We start from the raw sequence: 19,989 nt of genomic DNA, 5'->3' as shown, positions 1-19,989 counted from the left end.
CCAAGGGTGTGGTCCAAAAACTAAATCCATTTCCTGGTTTCCTGTCATGTGAGACATTGGAAATGGGCTTCAATTGAGCAGTAATGACTGCTGAGTCTTCACCCATTACTGGATACAGTACCCTAGAACCTGGGAGCCACATTTGCAGTCACTGCTGGGCAAAGGAGCCTCAGGACCCCCATATGCCTATAAGGATGCTCATAGCTTAACATGCCAACACAGGAAGTAAGATTCTCAAAGAACTTGAAGCCATGTGCAAAGCTCCTTGCTAGTTTAGAAGCTGTGGTTTAAGATCTTTACCTTTATCTAGGCCAATCATAAACCTGAGTACAAGCATGACCCCATTCTCTTTATTTCCTGGGTTCTGCACACTTTAATGTCTGGCCCTTTCCTGCTAATAAATGTTAGCTTACACTTTAGACTGACTTTTCACTGCCCCAATGTCGAATACTGACACGGCCCGCTGTTCTGCTTCCTCAGGGTGCACGCTTTTTTTCTATGAGAGTGACGGCAGGTCTGGAATTGATCACAACAGCATCCCCAAGCACGCCGTCTGGGTGGAGAACAGCATTGTGCAGGCTGTGCCCGAGCACCCCAAGAAGGACTTCGTCTTCTGCCTCAGCAATTCCCTGGGCGATGCCTTCCTGTTTCAGGTTGGTTGGACACTTGCTTTGCAGGACATTTCTAACCTTTGGATGGGATACCTTCCTTTCCTGCCTGAATACCCCTCCCACCCCCCTTTTTCATTTTAGTGGTGGGATTTGTCTGTTGTTCATTATAGAAACAAAAGGGGGCGAATGACAGAATATACATCTCTAATGAGTTCCAGGAGTGAGAGATCCCATCCAGAGGTTTTCAGAGTGAAGCCTGAGGAGAGCTATGAGTTGGGTTTGAGAAACTTGCCGAGTTTGCTGTGAGTTGGAGAATTTCTTCACGTACCTTCAGTACCATTTAAGAAAGGATCATGAGATCCTTAATTTAGACATGATTAGCTGTCAAAATTTTTTTGTATCATAATCTGTTCTTTTCTAATATTAATCATAAAGTATCATAATGAAATCCCAGAAAGGACTTGCTGTCCATAAATAGTTTCTCTTCCTCATTTTATCAGAGCTCACTACCTAGCGTTCTATAAGTTTAACTGCTAATTTTTTTAAAAAATAGTTTTCCTGCTTTAGGGTTAATATTTGCTGTTATAAGGAATCCTGAGTTTTTTTTTTTTAATTGGGATACATCCTGCAAGAATATTTGGTGGTTTTCAGTCATGAAGGCCTTCCTTGTTTATCCCATTAATGAATTAATCACTCAAACCTTCATTCCATACTGCATCTGTCCTATACACAGGGCTGTTGAGAATCCCTCTTAACGTAGTTTCCACCCTTAAAAATGTTCACTTGTCATGGGAGGCACAGACACAGGAACAAATCTTTACATTGTGATAAGGCCCAGACAGTAAGGAAGAACAGGGATAAATTGAGTGAAATGAACAGTGAGAATATTCTATGCAAGGAAAGAGCTAAAAAAAAAAAAAGGTATAGAGCGAAGAAATAGTTTATTTCATCAAGTTTTGTAAGTTATTTCTATTTGGGAAATTAAAGTAAGAAGCATAAAGTATGTCGATTTCTCTTACATAAAGACAAAGTGTCTGTGTTTTCTCTATTAAAATCTGTGAAGGAAACCACACAGAAATAGAGTGCACAAAACATAAATGCACTGCCCAGTGAACTGTTACAAAGTAAATATGTAACCACCAACCTGGACAAGAAATGGAAGTTTCAGGCAGAGTATTAGTTTCCCCTACCCACATATCCACACCAGCCTTGAATACCATAGTTGAATACCATGAACATGTCTTCTATGATGCAAGCAGGACATTGTTTATCTAGGAATGGCTTAATTGCTTCTTTATTTTCAAAAGATAGTTTTGCTGGATATAGTATTCTTAATTAACAGTATTATTTCAGCGCTTGGAAAATGTCCTCCCACTGCCTACTGACTTTTATAGTTTCTGTTAAGAATTCAGCTGTTAATCTTATGAGGCTTCCATTTTATGTGGGTTGCTTCTTTGATACTTTTAAGACTTTATGGTTTTTTTTTTTTTTTACGAAGTTTGATTTTGATGTATATAGAATCAATCTGAGTTTACTTTACCTGGAATTCACTGTGGTCCTTGTATGTGTAGTCATGTGTGTGTGTATGTTTATAAATCACATTTGGAAAGTTTTTAGATATTTCTTCAATCTTCCTTTTCTCCCTTTCCTTTCCTTCTGTAACCCCTTTTTGGTTTAAATTCATATACTTGAGACTGAGCTGCAGGTCACTTGAAAGTCAATTTTAATCTCTTTTCTTAGACTAGATAATCTCAGTTGATTGACCTCAAGTTCACTAATTTATTTTTCTGCCAACTCAAATCGATTGTTGAGCCCATTTGGTTATTTTCTATTTCAATTCCAGAATTTATATGTAGTTCATTAAAAAGGAAGTCTATTTCTCTTTTGGTGCTTTCACAGAACCATTTGGTCAGTCAGAGGATGAGCTGAGGGCCTTCTCAGGGCTTTCTGGACATGTACAGCTCAATGCAAGTGTGTGAACCTCTAAATTCCCCTAACTATGCCAGGGTTTCTCAAAGCTCCCTATGGAAATCTTATGCCTTTTTTTTTCCCTCAAGTTTCTTGGTCAAATTCTTGTCTGACCCACCTTTTATCACTGCCTCAGGCAGCTGTGATATTAATAGTTTTTCACAAGTATCCCTGGAGGAGACTGTTAGCATGAGTGAGATCTGAGTCAAAAAATGGCAAGCCCCGTGAATGGGGTTTCCTGGGATGTGCTAGACAGAGTGGGTAGTGACAGTTCTCTGAGAATGGATCTTAGCATGAAGTTCCAAACCCATTCTGTTCCCACCAGTAGTTGTTAGGCTGTTCGTTTCCGTGTGATTGTGCAGATTTGGAGATGGACATGGGAATGGGGCAAGTGGAAATGCCACAGAACCTGTTACTGAGATTTAGCCATTCGTCTCTAATAAATGCATCTCAGATTATTGCAAGACTTTGATTGATTTCCAAAATGCTGGTAATATTCATTTTGACAATTTGTCCAGTGTTCTTATGGAAAAATGGTTCCCTGGAAGTTCTAACTTCCCCATTGATGCTGACAGCATTCACAAAGACACTTTAGAGATGAGATGTTTGATAATTATGCCAGGATGAAAGTTGTGAGCTGAGGTAGTCCTAAGACAACTGGGACATATGGTGGCCTTTTCCATGGATACATTTGGGTTGTTCCCAGCTTTTGGAGAATCATAAGCAGTGTTCTACGAGCACTCCGTAACTTTTCTCAGGATTCTTTTGCCCATATTTCTATTTGGTCTCTTCTTGGGAATGGCATTGCTAGGCCATGGTACAGGTGCATGCTCAGGTTTACCAGATACCACCAAAATGGTTACCAGTTTCCAAAATGGTTTAAATGATGTCAGTCCCGTCAGCAACCAAGGAGAATTCCACATGCTCCTCATCCTCAACAATACCAGGAATTGTCAGATCTTTTTCTTTTTTTACACTTTTAGCATGAAGTTCAGCACTTTTTCATGTGTTTGATAGCCATTTCAATACCATTCACTTTTGTGAAGTACTTTTTTTCCATCTCCTGCCTATTTTCCATTGAGTTTTCTGTCTTTGCGATTCATGGCAATTCTTTACATATTTTCTATATTATTTTTCTCTCTTTTAAATGACATTCATTACAAGTATCTTTTTTACACAGTGTGTTTGTTATCTTTTGCTTCCTTAAAGGTGTCATTTGTTGTATTCTCACTTCTCAAATCATCCTTGATGAGTAGCGCATTGGGTAGCCTATTTTGAACATCTGCATGCTCAAAGGTCTTAAAAATATTCTTCTATATATCTTGCAGACTTTTGTTTGATGCATCTGGCATAGCTTTTTATCTATTAATTGGAAATCTTGTAAATGAGGCTATGCCTAAGCACCTTAAGAGCAGCAACATTATTGTAATGTCAGCAGCTATCTTTTACGGAGCTCTCACTGATGCCACCATCTTGAAAGTATTTGACAGGATGAGTCATTCTAATCCTTAGAGCTGCAGTGAATTGGATTGTGTGTCCGTATTTTAACATATTGATATGGACTGTGTTTGGTAAAGCTAACACTTAGGAAGACAGGAACAGACACTGAGGCACACAGCCACTGCAGTCAGGGTTGGATTTAAACTGAGCCTTTCTTTAGGGTTGTATTTAAACTAAGCCTTGCTTTCTCCAAAGTCTCCTATTGAGTATTATATTTATCCTATTAGTGTTGCTATTGACCCTGAGAAGGACATGGAAAGATATCAATGGCTGTAATAAAAAGTGAGCAACTTTTTTTAATCTTTCCAATTAGACCCCTCATTAGGAATATTTCTAAACCATATCCTGATTCTGGCCATTCTTTCTTCACCATACAAGTTAGATGATCATCCGATTGGTTTCAAGGAGGCCCTTTTTTCCTTACACTCCTCTTACATGAATTCCTTTTGAAGGGACTTTCAAGGCCATAAAATTGCTACTAGAATCTAAATACCCCATAGGTCACATTGTATGAAGTTCTTTTGTGGAAACATAAGACCTTATTCATGAATACCTCTGTGTCTTCTTGTTATGGGAATTTTTTATGGTACTTATGTGGGATAAAGCACAAAATGAACCTTTTCAGAGGAAATTACTGCTGTTTGGGATCCATAAGGGCATTTTCTGTATTCTACTTATTGTAATCCACATAGTTCTGGAGGGGCTGGATTTGAAAGAAACCTGGGTGTGTAGGGGGTGAGGTTAAAGCAAGGGAGATCAACCACGATTATGGGAATAATTTGTAGGTTATTTCAGCCTCGGGGCTCAATTCAGTGCACAGTTTCCAGAGCCTCATACTGCTGATTTGGTTCTTTTATTAATATACCCTTAGCTTTGCCCCTGGAAAGAGATTCATGTTACCAGGAAAAGTAGAAAAGGGGTTTTATGTGCATGGTGGGGGTGGTTGTAAACACGAATGTTGGGGCAGCTCATATAAAAGGGTTCTGTGCTATCGGCAAAGTGAGGCTATAGCTCCTGCACTTGAACTCTTCTATTTATTTATTTGGTACAGGGGATTGAACTCAGGGGCACTGGACCACTGAGCCACATCCCAGCCCTGTTTTGAATTTTATTTTAGAGACAGGGTCTCACTGAGTTTCTTAGTGCCTCGCGGTTGCTGAGGCTGGCTTTGAACTTGTGATCCTCCTGCCTTAGCCTCCCAAGCTGCTAGGATTATAGGTGTGCGCCACTGTGCCCAGCTCTAAACTCTTTTAATCAGAGTTTTTTTTTTTTCCTTCAACTTGAAGGCAGAGATAGCTCCTGTCACAAAGTACAATTTCTCCTTGGGCTTTCCTTCATCCTTTATTTGAGGATGATTTTGAAAAGCTTGCCAACTTAGAAAGAAACATATCTCAATATTAGTTTTTAATCTCTATACCAAATACCTTGGGAACATAGCTAAGAACAGGGCAAGAAAGCTACAGATTGGGTAAAAAATCATATGCAGTTACATATCTCAAGCAGTGGAGAAAATATTGCCAAAAGTTCATAGAAAGTTTCCCAGTTATTTAGAAAGTCACTTGTGCTAGGGTACTTTGTGCATATTAAAAATAGACTCCTAGGGGTGGGGGGGTATAGCTTGAGTTCAATCCCAGTACCAGGAAGGAAAAGAAAGGGGGGGGGAGGGAGGGAGGAAGGAGGAGGAGGAGGAGGAGGAGGAGGAGGAGGAAGAGGAGGAGAGCAGCAGGGGAGGGAAGGTGATGGAGGAGAGGGGAGAGAGAGACTTTTAAAAACAAAGTAGCATTTATACCATCATATCTTGTTGTGGATTAAATGTGCCAACGCAGTTAAGTGTCTGATAGAGAGCGAATGCTCAATAAATGTTAATAACAGTTGCCATTTTAGTAATAAAGAAAAAGAGACTGGTTTTCTGTGCTCTTTGTACATAAGCATCTCTACAGAAATGGAGTGTGGCTTCACTGCATGGTCTGAGGATTGGCGTTCATTGGGCTCTGGAGATCTGTCTTGCAATGGCACATCTGGCTCATGTGGGAGACTTGAGGAGAGTCATTCATTGGCAGATGCCCAGGACTAGGGCACTCAGGAAAAAACCCAGAATCCATCTTTCACAGATGGTTCGAAGGGATAGAAAAGACATCAGAGGAGACTTAGCATCTCGAACCTGAATACACTCAAGTCCAGCCTCCCTCTCAAGGTGGGCGCCATCTCCACAAGAGCCCTGCTAACGGGTTAGTCTGCCACGGGCCACCATTCCCACCCTGGAGAGAGCTCCCCACTTTCCAACCATCTGCTGCACTAGCTGTCCATAAGTCCCAGAGGGTTCCCAGTCATGTTGAGGTAACGTTCTTTTTGGTGACTCTTGATGGCTTCCTTTGTTTCCATGTTCTCTCTCAGAGTCTAATGCAAGTCTTCTGCTTATCCTTCTCATAACCTAAGTGTCCACAGTCTTCTGGCCGTGTCTCCTCTCTGGGCTCCCCTGCCTGAGGTTCCTGAGCCTTTCTCCCTGTTGTTATTTGTAGGCTGGGATCCTGTCCTCTGGCCCCATGCAGCCTGCAGGGGCTCCTGCTGTGTCAAGTCCTGTAATTGACTGTAAGCCACATCGTAGTGACTGCTCATGTGGAGCCTGCCATTCCTCAAGCCCACAGCATCCACTCTTACCCAACAAGGGCTTCCGCCTCCTATTTTAATAGATTTTTCTTCAAATGCAGATCTTTATTTCTTTGAAATGTGACCCTTGTGGGTTTTGTTCTTCTAATGAATCTGTTGAAATTGTCTTGGATCCTGTGATCTTGCCTGGGGGTTCCTCCCTCATAACTTTATGTTATCTCAGGTGTGACAAGGTGAATAGGAGGTCTTCCTTCTCCTTTTGATTTACATGTTGACTTCCTTGTAGTTAAATCCTGTTTTTCCAACATCATGGATCATGTCCCTGCCCCTAGCCAGCTGCTTTAGAAATATCTAACTTTGATTTTGGCACCGATTTGTTGTAGAGAAGGGTCAGCTCTAGAATCTTTGGATCCCTGGGCAATTTTGTGTATGTGTGAGGGTAGGGGTGGGTGGGAGGCTTACCAATATAAAGAATTGTCTCATCTCAGACCCTCTTTTCAGCACCATTCTGCTAGCCTGATCTCACTGAAGCTAGCTGGCAGCAGAGTGACCCACTAGGCACAGGATCCTGTTTGTGAACTTAGGGCATCTTACTGACTTCACTTGTGGGATACAGGCTTAGGAACTCCCAAAGAGGAGAAACAGCATGGGGGCTCTTGCTGTATTTTGTCCTTTTCAGGCATCATTAGGGGAACTGTGTTACCCATTTTTGTTGTTGTTGTTGTTTTTTGGTTGTTATTGTTGCTATAACATATTACCTAAGACTGGGTAATTTATAAAGAACATAGGTTTGTTTTGCTTCATGATTCTGGAGGCCAGGAAGTCCACATGGATGCCAGTGGTATCTTCTTATTTGCTGGTGAGGACTTTGTGCTGCTTCAACTCATGGTACAAACTGGAAGGGCAAAAAGCATGTGAGAAAGAGGGAGAATACGGAGGTTAGACTTCCCTTAAAACAACCCTCTCTCGTGGTAACTAATCCAGTTCCATGAGAGCATGGACTCTCACACAATCAATGCATTAATCCATTTATGAGGCCTCCATCCTCATGACCCAAATACATCCCATTAGACTCCACCTCCCAAGATGATCACATCAGAGACTAAGCTGGGACATGAGTTTTGGTGGGGACAAACCATATTTAGAGGGTAGCAGATACATGGAAAATTTCAAGGAAATCGTTCTGAACTGTGGGGCCTCCTGAGGTGCAGGGTCAGGGCATGATGCCACTTCTTACCTCTTAGAGGAGGCCTGAGGGAGACTATGTGTTACTGTGCAAAGTGCAGAGGCAGGACTAGCAACAAGCTGCATCATATGCTCTTTTACAGTGTGCGAGAACTTTCCCCACTCAGGTTAAAAGTACACTGCTGAGTTATAGGAGTTAGCTCTCTATTACTATAAGAAAATGCCTGACACAGGCTACTTACAAGGAAAAGAAGGGTTACTCAGCTCACAGTTTGGAGGTTCAAGTCTCAAACCTGGTGTCTTTAATAGCTTTGGGTGTTAGGGCAAGAGTGCATGTCAGAGCAAATGTTCACATGACAAGCTAGGGAGCGGGGAGAAAGAGCAGGATGGGCAGGGTTCCAGGTTCCCTCTAGAGCTCTCTCCTCCAAGGACCTAAGGACCTCTCACGAAGCCCCACCTCCCAAAGGTCCACAGCACCTCCCTGGGGACCAAGTGTTGAACATGGATCTTGGGGACACTAACCATATTCAAACTGTAGCAAGAAGTGTAGTTGGGTCTGAGCTAGCTCTTAAGTGTACAGCTTGTGAATGGTTATGTATCATGCAAATAGTGTTAAGGAACATTATTGGTTTTCCTTTTTTTGCATTGTTTTAAATTTGTTCTAAATCAGTATAAGTGCATGGCTTAAAATGATTCAATTAATCTTAAAAGACAGTGAAATTCTCTTCCTGCTCTGCTCCCTCCTCCCCAGAGTCTCATCCCCAGAACTGTGCTCAACTGTTTTAGCCGGGGGCTTTGTTTCTTTGATTGTGCTCTTGCAAGCATCTTCATTTCTCACCAACAGGCTCGCTCTGCTATTTCTTAGAGGATTTGAGACATTGACTATGGTAGTCCCCCATTACCTATAGTCATGCTTTCTATGGTTTTAGTTACCTGGGGTACATTTGGGTCTAAAAATACTTAATGGAAAATTTCAGAAAGAAAAAAATTCATAAGCTTGAAGTAACTTATTATAGGATATTGTTATAACTATTCTATTTTATTACTAGTTAGTGCTCTTAAACTCTTCCTGTACCTCGTTTATAAATTAAACTTTACCATTTTAGGTGGGAATGCATCACAAAAGTGGTGTGTGTGTGTGTGTGTGTGTGTGTGTGTGTGTGTGTGTGCATGCATGTGTGTGTATGTGAGAGAGAGGGAGGGGGAGTAGGGAGAGAGAGACATTGGTCCTCTGTGGCTTCAGGCATCACTGGGGTTCTTGGAACGTATCCCCTGCAGGTAAGGGAGGACACTGTCCTTACTTTGTGTCAAGATAGATGAATATTTGGCTGAATTACATACAAGTCAAATGCTTCTTTCTACATCTTTCTGGGTGGGTATATGAAGGTTTGGTATTAAATCCGTAGTCAGTGACATTGTGGTGTTGTGACCCTGTAAATAACAGTAACTCCCGAGTGAAGAAGCCTATTAAGATCTTATCTTTTAGTCTGGAGCAGTGGCTGCTCTCTTCATTTTCTCCTGGCTCGGTTCGCTTGTGTTTCTGGTGGAGCAGCAATGTTTCCTAAACCTGCCGCGCGCGCGTGGGCAGCTGTCAGTGATGCTTCCCGAATGCTGTCCCCCACCCCCACCCCCGGCTCTTCTGCCCCTCTGGGTCTGCAGGAGGCCCAGGCACACGTCACTCTGGGATTCCACTCGGGACCCTCTTTAGATTCCCGATCCCAATCTTCCTTCCTTCTTATCAAATCTCTGCATGTTCATGAAAATAACCTGGAATAACTTCCTTCAGAATGGTACATATTTGAAACATCTTCTTTCTATCTTTGAGCTAAATAGCATCATGCAGTCACTTTATGGTCACATCCTTGTTTCTGATTCACTCGTGTCTACTTGTTTTGAAGAATGTGGGATCACTCCCTTATCGGTGGGGGTGTGATCGATCCTTCATTTTTCTTCTACTGACACTTGAGTTTGGTTATTTTAGATTATTAGTCCTGAAAATCTTTCTTTCCTTTCTCTTTCCTCCCCTCCCTCCCTCTCCACTCCCTGTTCTTTTCTCTTCCCTCGTCTCCCCTTTCCTTTCCTAGCTCTGGTTCCTTCTTCATTGCAACCTGTGCTTTTGTTCCTAACTTCTCTGAGGATGCTGCAGGTTTGCGGGGGAGCTCTCTCTGCTTCTCTTCTCCCAGTGGGTTTCCTCCTGCATGATTCCTTCTCTGCCTTTCATGCTAGAAGTCTTCATCAGGTGCCCAATGATCCTTGATCCTCCGATCTTGTTTAAGAGTAAGACACGGAAACCTACTGTCATCTGTGTACCCGTTCAACTACTAGGGCTCCGATGGCCTAAATGGATAGCAAGTGCCCTTGTCTTGAGGGACTCCAGTGGGCAATGTTTGGCCATCTTTCCTTGGGGTCTTTGAACTTTGCTAGAGATGAATCCTGGGATTTCTGTTCACTGGACAGGTTCCCGCTGCTTCTGCTTCGCTGCTGTCTGGCTTCCTGGAATCTAGCGCTTCGCATCTCCAGAGAGTACACGTGGGCTGGTGAGGGGTGGGTGAGGACTTTCTCCAGTGGGGCAAGGGAAACTTGGGTTAAGTTCTCTTGACAGAAATTTTAAAATTGTTGCTTAATTGAGGCTTGTATTAATCCTTAAGTATGATCAATGTAAAACCAATGGGAAAAAAAAAAGGACTTTGAAGAATTCACATAGGAACTTTTGTTCTTATCTAACCTCTTAAAACTGAATCACTTTATTCTTTCTTTTTTGTACTTTTACAATGAAAAAAGAAGAAGTTTGACCTACTTTACAATTGTTCTTGTGCTTCTGTAAACTCAAATTATCCAAAATCTTAGTTTTCCCAAATCTGGCATATACTCTCTACTATTTCCCTTGTTTAGCATGAACCTCCCTTTTCCTGCCACTCACGTAACCCATGGATTATCGGAAATCACCGAGTGTCCTCCATGCAGTTGGTAATTGAAGCAACATTTATTTAAATACATAATGAAGCTCAGGGCTTCATCATAACTCTGTGCTCAAAGGGACTCTTCATGCAAAATGCATTTTTTTTGCTGATTATATTCCTCTGTTGGCAAGAACTTTGCTTCTTCCCCTCACTGAACTTCATACAGTATTTATAGCATCCCCAGAAGGCAAAGGAAGAATCACAACATTCACCCTTACCTGTCTGCTGCCGTTTGTTTGATGGAAGGAGACAGCCTGAGGATGTCAAGAGGCTGGTCTCTCCTTCCCACCTTTGTGATCACTGGGTGCTGGTGTGGGGGTCTTTCTTGGACTTGGGGTCCCTACCTCATCTTTAAGAAGGTGATATAAGGTTAGTGGTTGGAACAGCTTTTTCTAGGAGCTGGAACTTAAATCCTGGAGAGGCCATCCCGGGACACATTACATCAAGTTGGTGGTATGCTGTGATCTGCTGAACTGCTAGGTCTGTGAACAGTCATAAAATATTTCAAGACTTTTCCCTACTTAACTAGCTGCTGAGAGCAGTCCGCACTGTGTTCCCTCCCTCTTGTCAACACAAAGCTGCTTGGGTGTCACTGCAGAAGGACAGACTTTGCAGAAAAGCTCATTTGCTACATTGTGCTTCCTAGGAATTGATTTGCTTAATGATAGAGAATGGCAGGGACCGCTGTTTTATTTAGACAGGACAGCGGGAGCAAAAATTCTCTCTAATGGAACTGCCTTCAGCCACTGACAGGTTTTAAGAGAGTTTGCAGGGCTGGGGCTAACTTAATGGTTAAAAGGGCTGGTGGCTACATTTTTCATGAAGCTGTCATCAGACATTTTACAGTGTATGTTTCTCTACCTTTTAGGACCTGGTGTACTTCCCCTCTTCTTTTTATTATGTTTCATTTTTCAAACTTTATTCTTTTTTTCCTTTAATCATAGTACAATACACTTACCATAAAATTATCAGCTCTGTTGAAGGGCACTGATCAGTGGCATAAGGTGCACTCACACTGAAGCACAGCCATTGCCACCGTCCAGTTCGTTTGCATCTTGCAAGGCTGGATCTCTGTAACACAACTCTCCATTCCTCCTACCCCGGCCCCCGGTAACCACCATCGTCCTTTCTTTTCAGTAGATAAGTTTGAGGATATCTTCTTGTCAGAGTTAAATACACAGCTTTCCAAGGATGTTTAACTTTGACTGGTATGACCTCTTTTCATTTCGCCTTCTCAAATGGGAGACGAGTGTGACCCCTCTGATGTCAGAATAGACCGTGTTGCTCTTAGCTGAGTTCAACTGAGATCCTCTTTAGAAGGAGACAGAAGGAGAACCCCTTTCATTAAGTAAAGAGAGCAAATGTCTGTTGTTCTGTCAAACCCATCAGAGTGTGGCCCTTCTGGGCGTTTGAAAGAGCATAATATAGACTCCTTTATTTTCAAAGCATCACCTGTTTGGAGATGGGAGTCTTGCTTGGGTAGAATTTCGGTTAGGATGGGTTAGATCATGCTGTACTTAGGAGCAACCCTCAAAGCTCAGTGGCTTAAGGTACCTTCTCATTCTTGCCCTGTATCTGATGGAGGCTGACTGTGAGGTCCTTACTCATCTGGACTCCTTGGGAGCCAGCCAGCCAGATCTTCCCAGACATACACTTTTAGGACTACAGGACAAGGGTGGGGTGAGCCAGACTTTTGGTGAGTAGTAACACATGTTGCTTCCATTTGCATTTCATGGGTCCAAGTCAAGTGACATGGCCATGCCTAGCTTTAAAGGGGGCAAGAAAGCCCCCTCCTCTCACATTGCCAGAATGGGAAAAGCTCAAAATACCTAGTAGGCTACATGATGACCCTGTCCCTAGACATTTAGAGCAACTTCAGGACTCAGAGGTCAGGATTGGTGTGCATTATTAGAAAAGAACCAAAAAACAAAAAAATATTTGCAAAATACAGAGTTGGTCAAGTGTGATATTTATCATAAATGGCTGTATCTACCCTAATTTTTCCCGGCTTTTAGTTCTTCATCTATAAATTGGTCACCTGGGTCTCTTCCAGATGAGTATTTCTATTTCAAATTTTAAGTCTGTACCATGTATTTGGTAGAACTTGTCATCAAGAGCTTAAGTTCTTCCCATTCATTATTCAGGTGTGATGTCTGGCTGCAGATGTTTCCTTACTCCGTAAGTCGAGGGATGGGGGAATCTAACTGAGGCAAAGATGGGAGAGGGTTACCTGGGAAGGTGGACGTCAACTGCCACCCTCCCTTGAGTATTGAAGCAGGAGATGTGGTTTTTATGCAGGAGACATGGCCTGTCCTGGTGGCACAGCTGTGGTATCTGGGTGCCCTTTTACCATGGGCAAAACACCAGCTCTCTCAGTGTCTAAAAGCTCCTCATTTACACTGAGCTCTGCATATAAAGCAGAAAGCATGTTTTGGGTCAAGACAGCAGCTATTTATCAAGCGGTGCCAGGCACTTTAGAGGACAAAGAAATGATGCTAAAGGGCCAAGCTTTTGAAACTTCCTTTATAGTCTTGTAGGATCAATTTTTAAAGGAAGGAAGAATATAAAAGATAATATTTTTTAGGCTAGGTATAGAAAAATTGTACTTGAAATTAGGGTAATGTATTATGGAAGAATTTTGCAGAAAACCTCTATGAAAATATATGAGTATACACACATAAAGGTACACCTGTTGGAGGCAATGGCGACTTCAGCACACCATGTCCTACACTCATGGAAACGTGTATCTGCTTTTGCCTGTGTCTGTACTGTATACAGATAGAATCCTATAGTCCATACTCCAGCATGTCTGGCTTCCTTTTCTCAGTGTTACTTATGTGAGCTTTCTCCTTATACCAGTAGGTGGTTATGGATTTTCATTTTCAGTGCCATGCAGAATTCCATTGTGTGATTGTACCACATTTTCATCTGTTCTGTGGATGGACAACTGGACACTTTCTAGTTTTGCCCTTTATAAATTATTACTGTGCATATTCTGATTGCATTAATTCTTGTTAGCGTGTGAAAATGTTTTTGTTGGGTGTTTACGCCAAGTGTATTTTCTGGGTCATAAGGTGTCCATATATTCAACTGAAGCAGATTACGCCCAACAGTTTTGCAAAGCCCTTGTACCCACTTACTCTGTAACCAGCAGAACATAAGGCTTCTGGTTGCTTCAGATCTTGGCCAATGCAGAAAGATTTTCGTTTTTTCTTGTTTTTTAGAAAATCATCTCCGTCAATTATTTTTCCATCTAAGCTGTTTCTTCCCCCTAAAACAACAACAAAACAAAAAAAGTGGAGAAAAATAATTCCACTTAACAAAATACCTGCTTCATGCTGAGTTGCTAAAAGTTCCTAAGGTCAAACATGGTGCATGGTCCCAGGCAGGAGCAAGCTGGGTAGTTTCATTGTATGTGGGATGGTTTGGACTCTGTTTTTCATGTGTCATTTCAAAGTGATATGTAAGAAAAAGGTGTAAGATGATGACCTTAAAGAGAATATAAATATTAAAAACTTGACGCAAATTTAATAGTTAAAGATGAGACTCGTGTGTAGACATGCGTCCCTGTCCCCACCCCTAGATTTCTCAACCTGAAGGTGTTTACCTGTGGCTCCCCGTGTCTTCATGTCCTCCCACTCTGTCCTCACAAAGTGATTCCATTTGCTTTGTCAGCCCGTTCTTCCGCTCTTCCTTTGTAATTGTGTCTAGATGATTGAAATTTCTTTATCTACTGGCGAATCTTTTTTTTTTTAAATTAACATAACCATTGCTGGATTATTTAGGTTTGTCCAATATGAGGTGGCTTTATTGCTAGACACCATTTTAAACATTTGATGCTGTTTCTTTGGTGGAATACAGAATGGCAGAGATTTAGAAATAAAACAGAGAGCTGTAATGATGACTTAACTAAAATTTCTGTTACTTACCAGCTGGTGGGGTCCTGTAAGTAGAATTTTACTTGCAAGCCAACTCTCCAACGAGTTAGTAAACTGAAACAGTATGGTAAAGAAAAAAAAATAATAATAATGTTAGTGGCTACTTAGTACTGCAGTGGCCAAACAGACCTTTATTTAAGTGCGCTAACTTCTGGTGTGCTAACTTTTGAGCAATTATTAAACTTCTGTGCTTAAGGAGATACTTGGAAAGGTCTAGTACATCCTCACAAATATTCATTGATTGTTCCTAAAGAATCATTAAGTTATTATGCATGAGCTGTCTCTCCAAAACTGTTCTGACTTTTGCCCTTCAGATCATCCCTGACTTACACAGATCCCACTTTGAGGTCACCTGGGTATCAACAAACATCTTAATGTTCTTCCTGAATAGCACTGCTGGGTGCTTGTTACTTGGGGATGTCTCCCTAGGGCCCCTTAAGACAGTATTGCTTCTGGTGCCTTGAGCATCTTCCTCAGCCCTGGTTTTATGCTGAACACGGGAGTAGAGCCTTTGAATTTGAGTTACAGTGGTACCATGGGCAGTGATGTCCCCTGACCTCCAACCATCGCTTATAACCATCTGGTCCTCTCTGGAAACTGTTTTTCCCCTGTGGACTCCAAGCTGTGTAGAAGTTGCACAGGCACAAGTGAGTTCCATAAATCCACTGGGTGGGAAGACATGGCAGCTTCATTCAGACTGGCCCTTGGAGAGCGGGGGTGGGGAGGTGTGAACAGAGACTGACTTTCATTGCTTCCTTGAAGGAGGAGGACAGGTCTGCCCTCCCTGTGGGGTGTCTAGACCCGACACCTTGAGTCACAAACGCTGCTTCTCTGGATGTGCACTGCTGATTTCTGTTCACTTCCTAAGAGGTGGCTCTTCCTTCCCGCACCCTCCCCCAAACAGACCACCAGCCAGACGGAGCTGGAGAACTGGATCACCGCCATCCACTCTGCCTGCGCAGCCGCGGTCGCCAGGCACCATCACAAAGAGGACACGCTCCGGCTCCTGAAGTCGGAGATCAAAAAACTGGAACAGAAGATTGACATGGATGAAAAGATGAAGAAAATGGGCGAGATGCAGCTGTCTTCCGTCACAGACTCAAAGAAGAAGAAAACTATATTAGATCAGGTAACCGTTCTTCCATGTGTAGACCCAGGCAAACTCGTCAGGTCCTCACAATTTTTTTTCTTTCTTTCTTTTTTTTTTTTTTTTTTTGCTGCCTCAGAGTCATGAAAAGTCCTGGGTTATCTGCTTGTCAGCCTGTCATCCAGGCTGCTAAATTCTTTATTGTGACTGTCAGTTTTCTCCACCCTTTGTTCACAGTTGATTGTTATGAGCTAAAGGGAACAATATTACATTGAGTGGAAGACAGGAATCTAATAGAGGCACCTCCCAGCTCCCTCCATGGCATGTGATTCTAGGGGTCTGTGTCATTAGAAAGTCTGCAGTTTCCTTCCCCACTTGGAGAGGTTGACTTGGAGCTCAGCTGTGGTGGGGACTAGTTTCTGGCTCCTCAGTAAATGAGAATTCTAAATTTGGAAAGGTGAAGTGTGTTTTCAAAAATGTGTGCAGACATCCCTCATTCTTCACGGGGGCTTGGTTCCAGGATCCCTGGAGATAACCAAGTCTGCAGATGCCCGAGTACCTTATATAACATGGGGTCATATTTGCCTGCAACTGATGTACATCCTCCCTTATAATTTTAAAGCATCACCAGATTAGGATGATACCAAATACAATGTAAATGTTATGAGATAATTATTACATTATGTAGGTAACTGTAACATTCAGTGACTAATGACAAGAAAAAAGTTTGTACATGTTCACTACAGATGCGGTTTTTTTTTTGATCCATGGATGGTTTATCTTAAAGTTGTGGAGCCCAATGATAAAGAGGGCCACTGTATATAATTGCTATATGGGCATAGGTATTACTTCGTGCTAAAAAGGAAAGTTTTGGTAGAATAAACAAGGATGTTTTTGCCTTATATTCAGGTATTTTAAAATCAGTGATAGCCACCTGGTGGTGCTTTGAAATCTAGTCTTAATGCTTAGGTAATAACCATGGGAATAAGTAATGTTTAAGTAGTTGATGACATGAGCCAGCCCATGCCTTTCACATCTCTCTCTTCTATTACTGGATGAAACACACACACACACACACACACACACACACACACACACACACACACACTAAGATAAAGTATACATAACATAAAATTAACCATTTTTAAGTAAACAGTGGCAGTTAGCACATGCATGATGTTCTGCAACCACCTCCTCTTTCTAGTTCCCAAACATTTTTTTTCACCCTAAAAGGAAACCCCACACCTGATAAGCATTTACTCCCCTCCACCTCTGACATTCTGTAAATGGATTTGCCTGTTGGAGATGTTTCATATGAATAGAATTGTAAACTATGTGAATTTTGTGTCTGGCTTCTTTTCACTTAGCATAATGTTCTAGAGATTGATTCATATGGTAGTGTACATTAGCATTTAATGCATTTTTTTCCTCAAATATTATTCCATGGTGCATACACAATTTCTTTACCCACCCATCCACTGAAGGACATCTGAACCATTTGCACCTCTTGGCTGTTGTGAATCATGTCACCATGCGCATGTGTGTACATTGGCACTGTACTTGAAGTTGAGGTGAAAAAATAGACATCAAGCATTGTTCATTAACTGGACTGTCATCAAGAGCCTTCACTACCTGCCTGACCCTGTACTTATTCTTGTGTTAGTTTCCTTAAACATTACATCCATAGGCTGGTGTTTTTTTTTTTTTGTTTGTTTGTTTTTTGCCACTTTGAAAAATGCAGTGCATGTCCCAGAGTCTGACTTTCTGTTGCATTTCACCTCCTGTCCTCTGCTCAATACCTCCCATCTCCTTCTAAGGCTCTTGGTCTCTTTGCCTCTGACCTTTAATTCACTTCAGTTTTCTTCTCTTGCTCTCATGCAAAGCCACCTCTTGATAAAGCAAGTCCTTACATTTTTACTCCTATCTTGGGTGTGTAGTCTAGATTTTGGAGGTGACAGACCCCCCCCCCTCCCCCATGCCCTTAAACATGAGATCTAGGGTCGGAGAATCACAGAGCAGCTAATAATATACTTTCTGGCTTGTCATACTAAAGTTGTGGCTAATAGGTCTTTGCAGAAAAAAAACACATTTTAAACCTGAAGGTACCTGACGTTTACCCCTTAGGATTATAATTAGGACTTTTACAACATATAGATTTGTAAGATTTGTATAGAATCAAGTTGTTAATGCTTGTTTCCCCTTTTTCTCACTTTGTCTTTTCCCATATTGTCACTGCTGTAGATCTTTGTTTGGGAGCAAAATCTTGAACAGTTCCAAATGGACCTATTTCGTTTCCGCTGTTATTTAGCTAGCCTCCAAGGTGGGGAGCTGCCAAACCCCAAAAGGCTACTCGCTTTTGCAAGCCGACCAACGAAAGTGGCAATGGGACGCCTTGGAATCTTTTCTGTATCATCTTTTCATGCCCTGGTGAGTAGAAGCTAATAAATTTTTGAAAAATGTTCATCTGGATGCTCAGTCCTAAACAGGACCAGACAGGAGTCTCAAGGGTTTTGCTAGTTTACTGCTATGTGTGGATTTCTGACATGCCCTCCCTTTGCGAACTTTCATTTGAACCTATTCAGAAATTTATTACTTGAGCCTCTCTTGATGCAGCCTAAACTTTTTTTTTTTTTTTTGCGGTGATGGGAATTGATCCAATTGATTAAATTGAAAGATATTTAATTCCCTGTTCCTTTTTTCTTGCCACTTTGCTCATGCTGGGCAAACACTTTTCTGCTGAGCTTCATCCTCAGACCCTGAAAGGGTGCTACCTTAGGAGATGTCCATTGTACTATTTATTGGTTATTTTAGGTAGTATTGGCTTTTGAACCCAAATACGAATTTATTTGAATCTAATAGAAATGCTGAGTGGTGGGCTTTCTTTCATGCATAAAGGCTTTTTCTCTCTCTCTTATTCATATTCACATTCATCATATTATTGAACACAGATATCATTGCAATTCTCCATTTATTTTTATCACCCGTGGCCGTAAATACTGGATATGCTGGAGAAAGGCAAAGAACTTCCGTGATGAACTAACTGAACATATTTATTGCTTGAGGAAGGGAACTTTCATGCGACCTCCAGAGCAGCAGATTGTCTAGTTGTGTTGTGTGTTTATAATCTGTAATTTCATGTAGTTGCTAAATTGCAAACAGCTTGATGTACTTTTGGCTCCTTACTGTTGGGGGAAAAAAAATCACTGCAAGTAACATGCTTTTAGCCTATCCAAGTCGACACCCACTTAAAATGTACTGCACCTTCGTACATTTGCTATGGAATTAAATGTTAAGTTTCAGGTTCCAGAAACTGCTTTGGAAAACCTTAGCTGGGCTGCTCTTGTCTTGCCGTGTCAGCTGTACCCTCAATTGAATTCAGAGCTGTAATTCAGTCAGAGGCGTTTGTGTTCTTTATAAATAGATTAGCGTCATCATTCAGATAATTAGGGGTAGATTTACATTTTTAAAGAAGTCTTAAACCAATTTCTGGACTTATTAAAACTGGCATCCTGATTTGTTCTGCTAATTACAGCTCTGTTCTCGGCCTTCCTGCCTACCTCCTCTCTATGTAGCTATTACATTTTTTTTTTTTCAAGCAATAGTGGTACAAGTGCTATAATGAATAAGTCTTGCAAACAGTTCTCAGTTGATGGCATGATCTAGATTGGTTTCTTTGAGTTTATTCTTCAAAAAAAAGTGGATGAGAATTCTTTTTTACCTCCTTGTCAGAATGCCCTCATCCAGGGAGCGTTTTTTACTGAGAGCTTCTAGTGTCAGAGCGTCTACAAAGCTCCCTCCCTTTTACTGTGGATTGATGAAATTTGGAGAAAATAACTTTACATTCTACCAAAACTCGTATGCTTTAATTATTTTCTTCCAAGCCATTGGAGCTAACCTCTAGGAGATGGACAAAGTGAAAGGCACTGTTTTCCTGCTCTGTAATTTATCTTAAGACCTCATTTCCTCCACCTCAGGGTTTGTGACCTGTGTGTCCTTTTCTTTGGGTGGCAAGCTATTAAAATTTGGCCTAAGCAGAAGAGAGTGAGTGAGATTTTTTTTTTTTTTTTGGTCAGTAATGTTAAAGAAAGATATTTAATTCCCTGTTCCTTTTTTCTTGCCACTTGCTCCAGTGT

At 41.6% G+C, this 19,989-nt stretch overlaps 1 protein-coding gene across 5 annotated transcripts in view; it reads left to right on the top strand.

Moving 5' to 3' along the window:
* Tiam1 (TIAM Rac1 associated GEF 1) overlaps positions 1-19,989 on the top strand; it is a 359,774-nt gene that overhangs the window by 253,597 nt on the left and 86,188 nt on the right. For all 5 annotated transcript variants that reach the window (XM_078044523.1, XM_078044519.1, XM_078044520.1 and 2 more), the window contains 3 exons: positions 481-653; positions 15,674-15,898; positions 18,098-18,283. In XM_078044523.1, the coding sequence (XP_077900649.1) occupies positions 481-653; positions 15,674-15,898; positions 18,098-18,283 (584 nt within the window). The remainder of the gene's footprint in view (positions 1-480; positions 654-15,673; positions 15,899-18,097; positions 18,284-19,989) is intronic.

The sequence above is a fragment of the Ictidomys tridecemlineatus genome, chromosome 3 (genome assembly GCF_052094955.1).
Source record: "Ictidomys tridecemlineatus isolate mIctTri1 chromosome 3, mIctTri1.hap1, whole genome shotgun sequence".
Lineage (NCBI taxonomy): Eukaryota > Metazoa > Chordata > Mammalia > Rodentia > Sciuridae > Ictidomys > Ictidomys tridecemlineatus.
The sequence above is the reverse complement of the archived record's forward strand: the minus strand, read 5'-3'. Positions and strand labels throughout refer to the sequence as shown.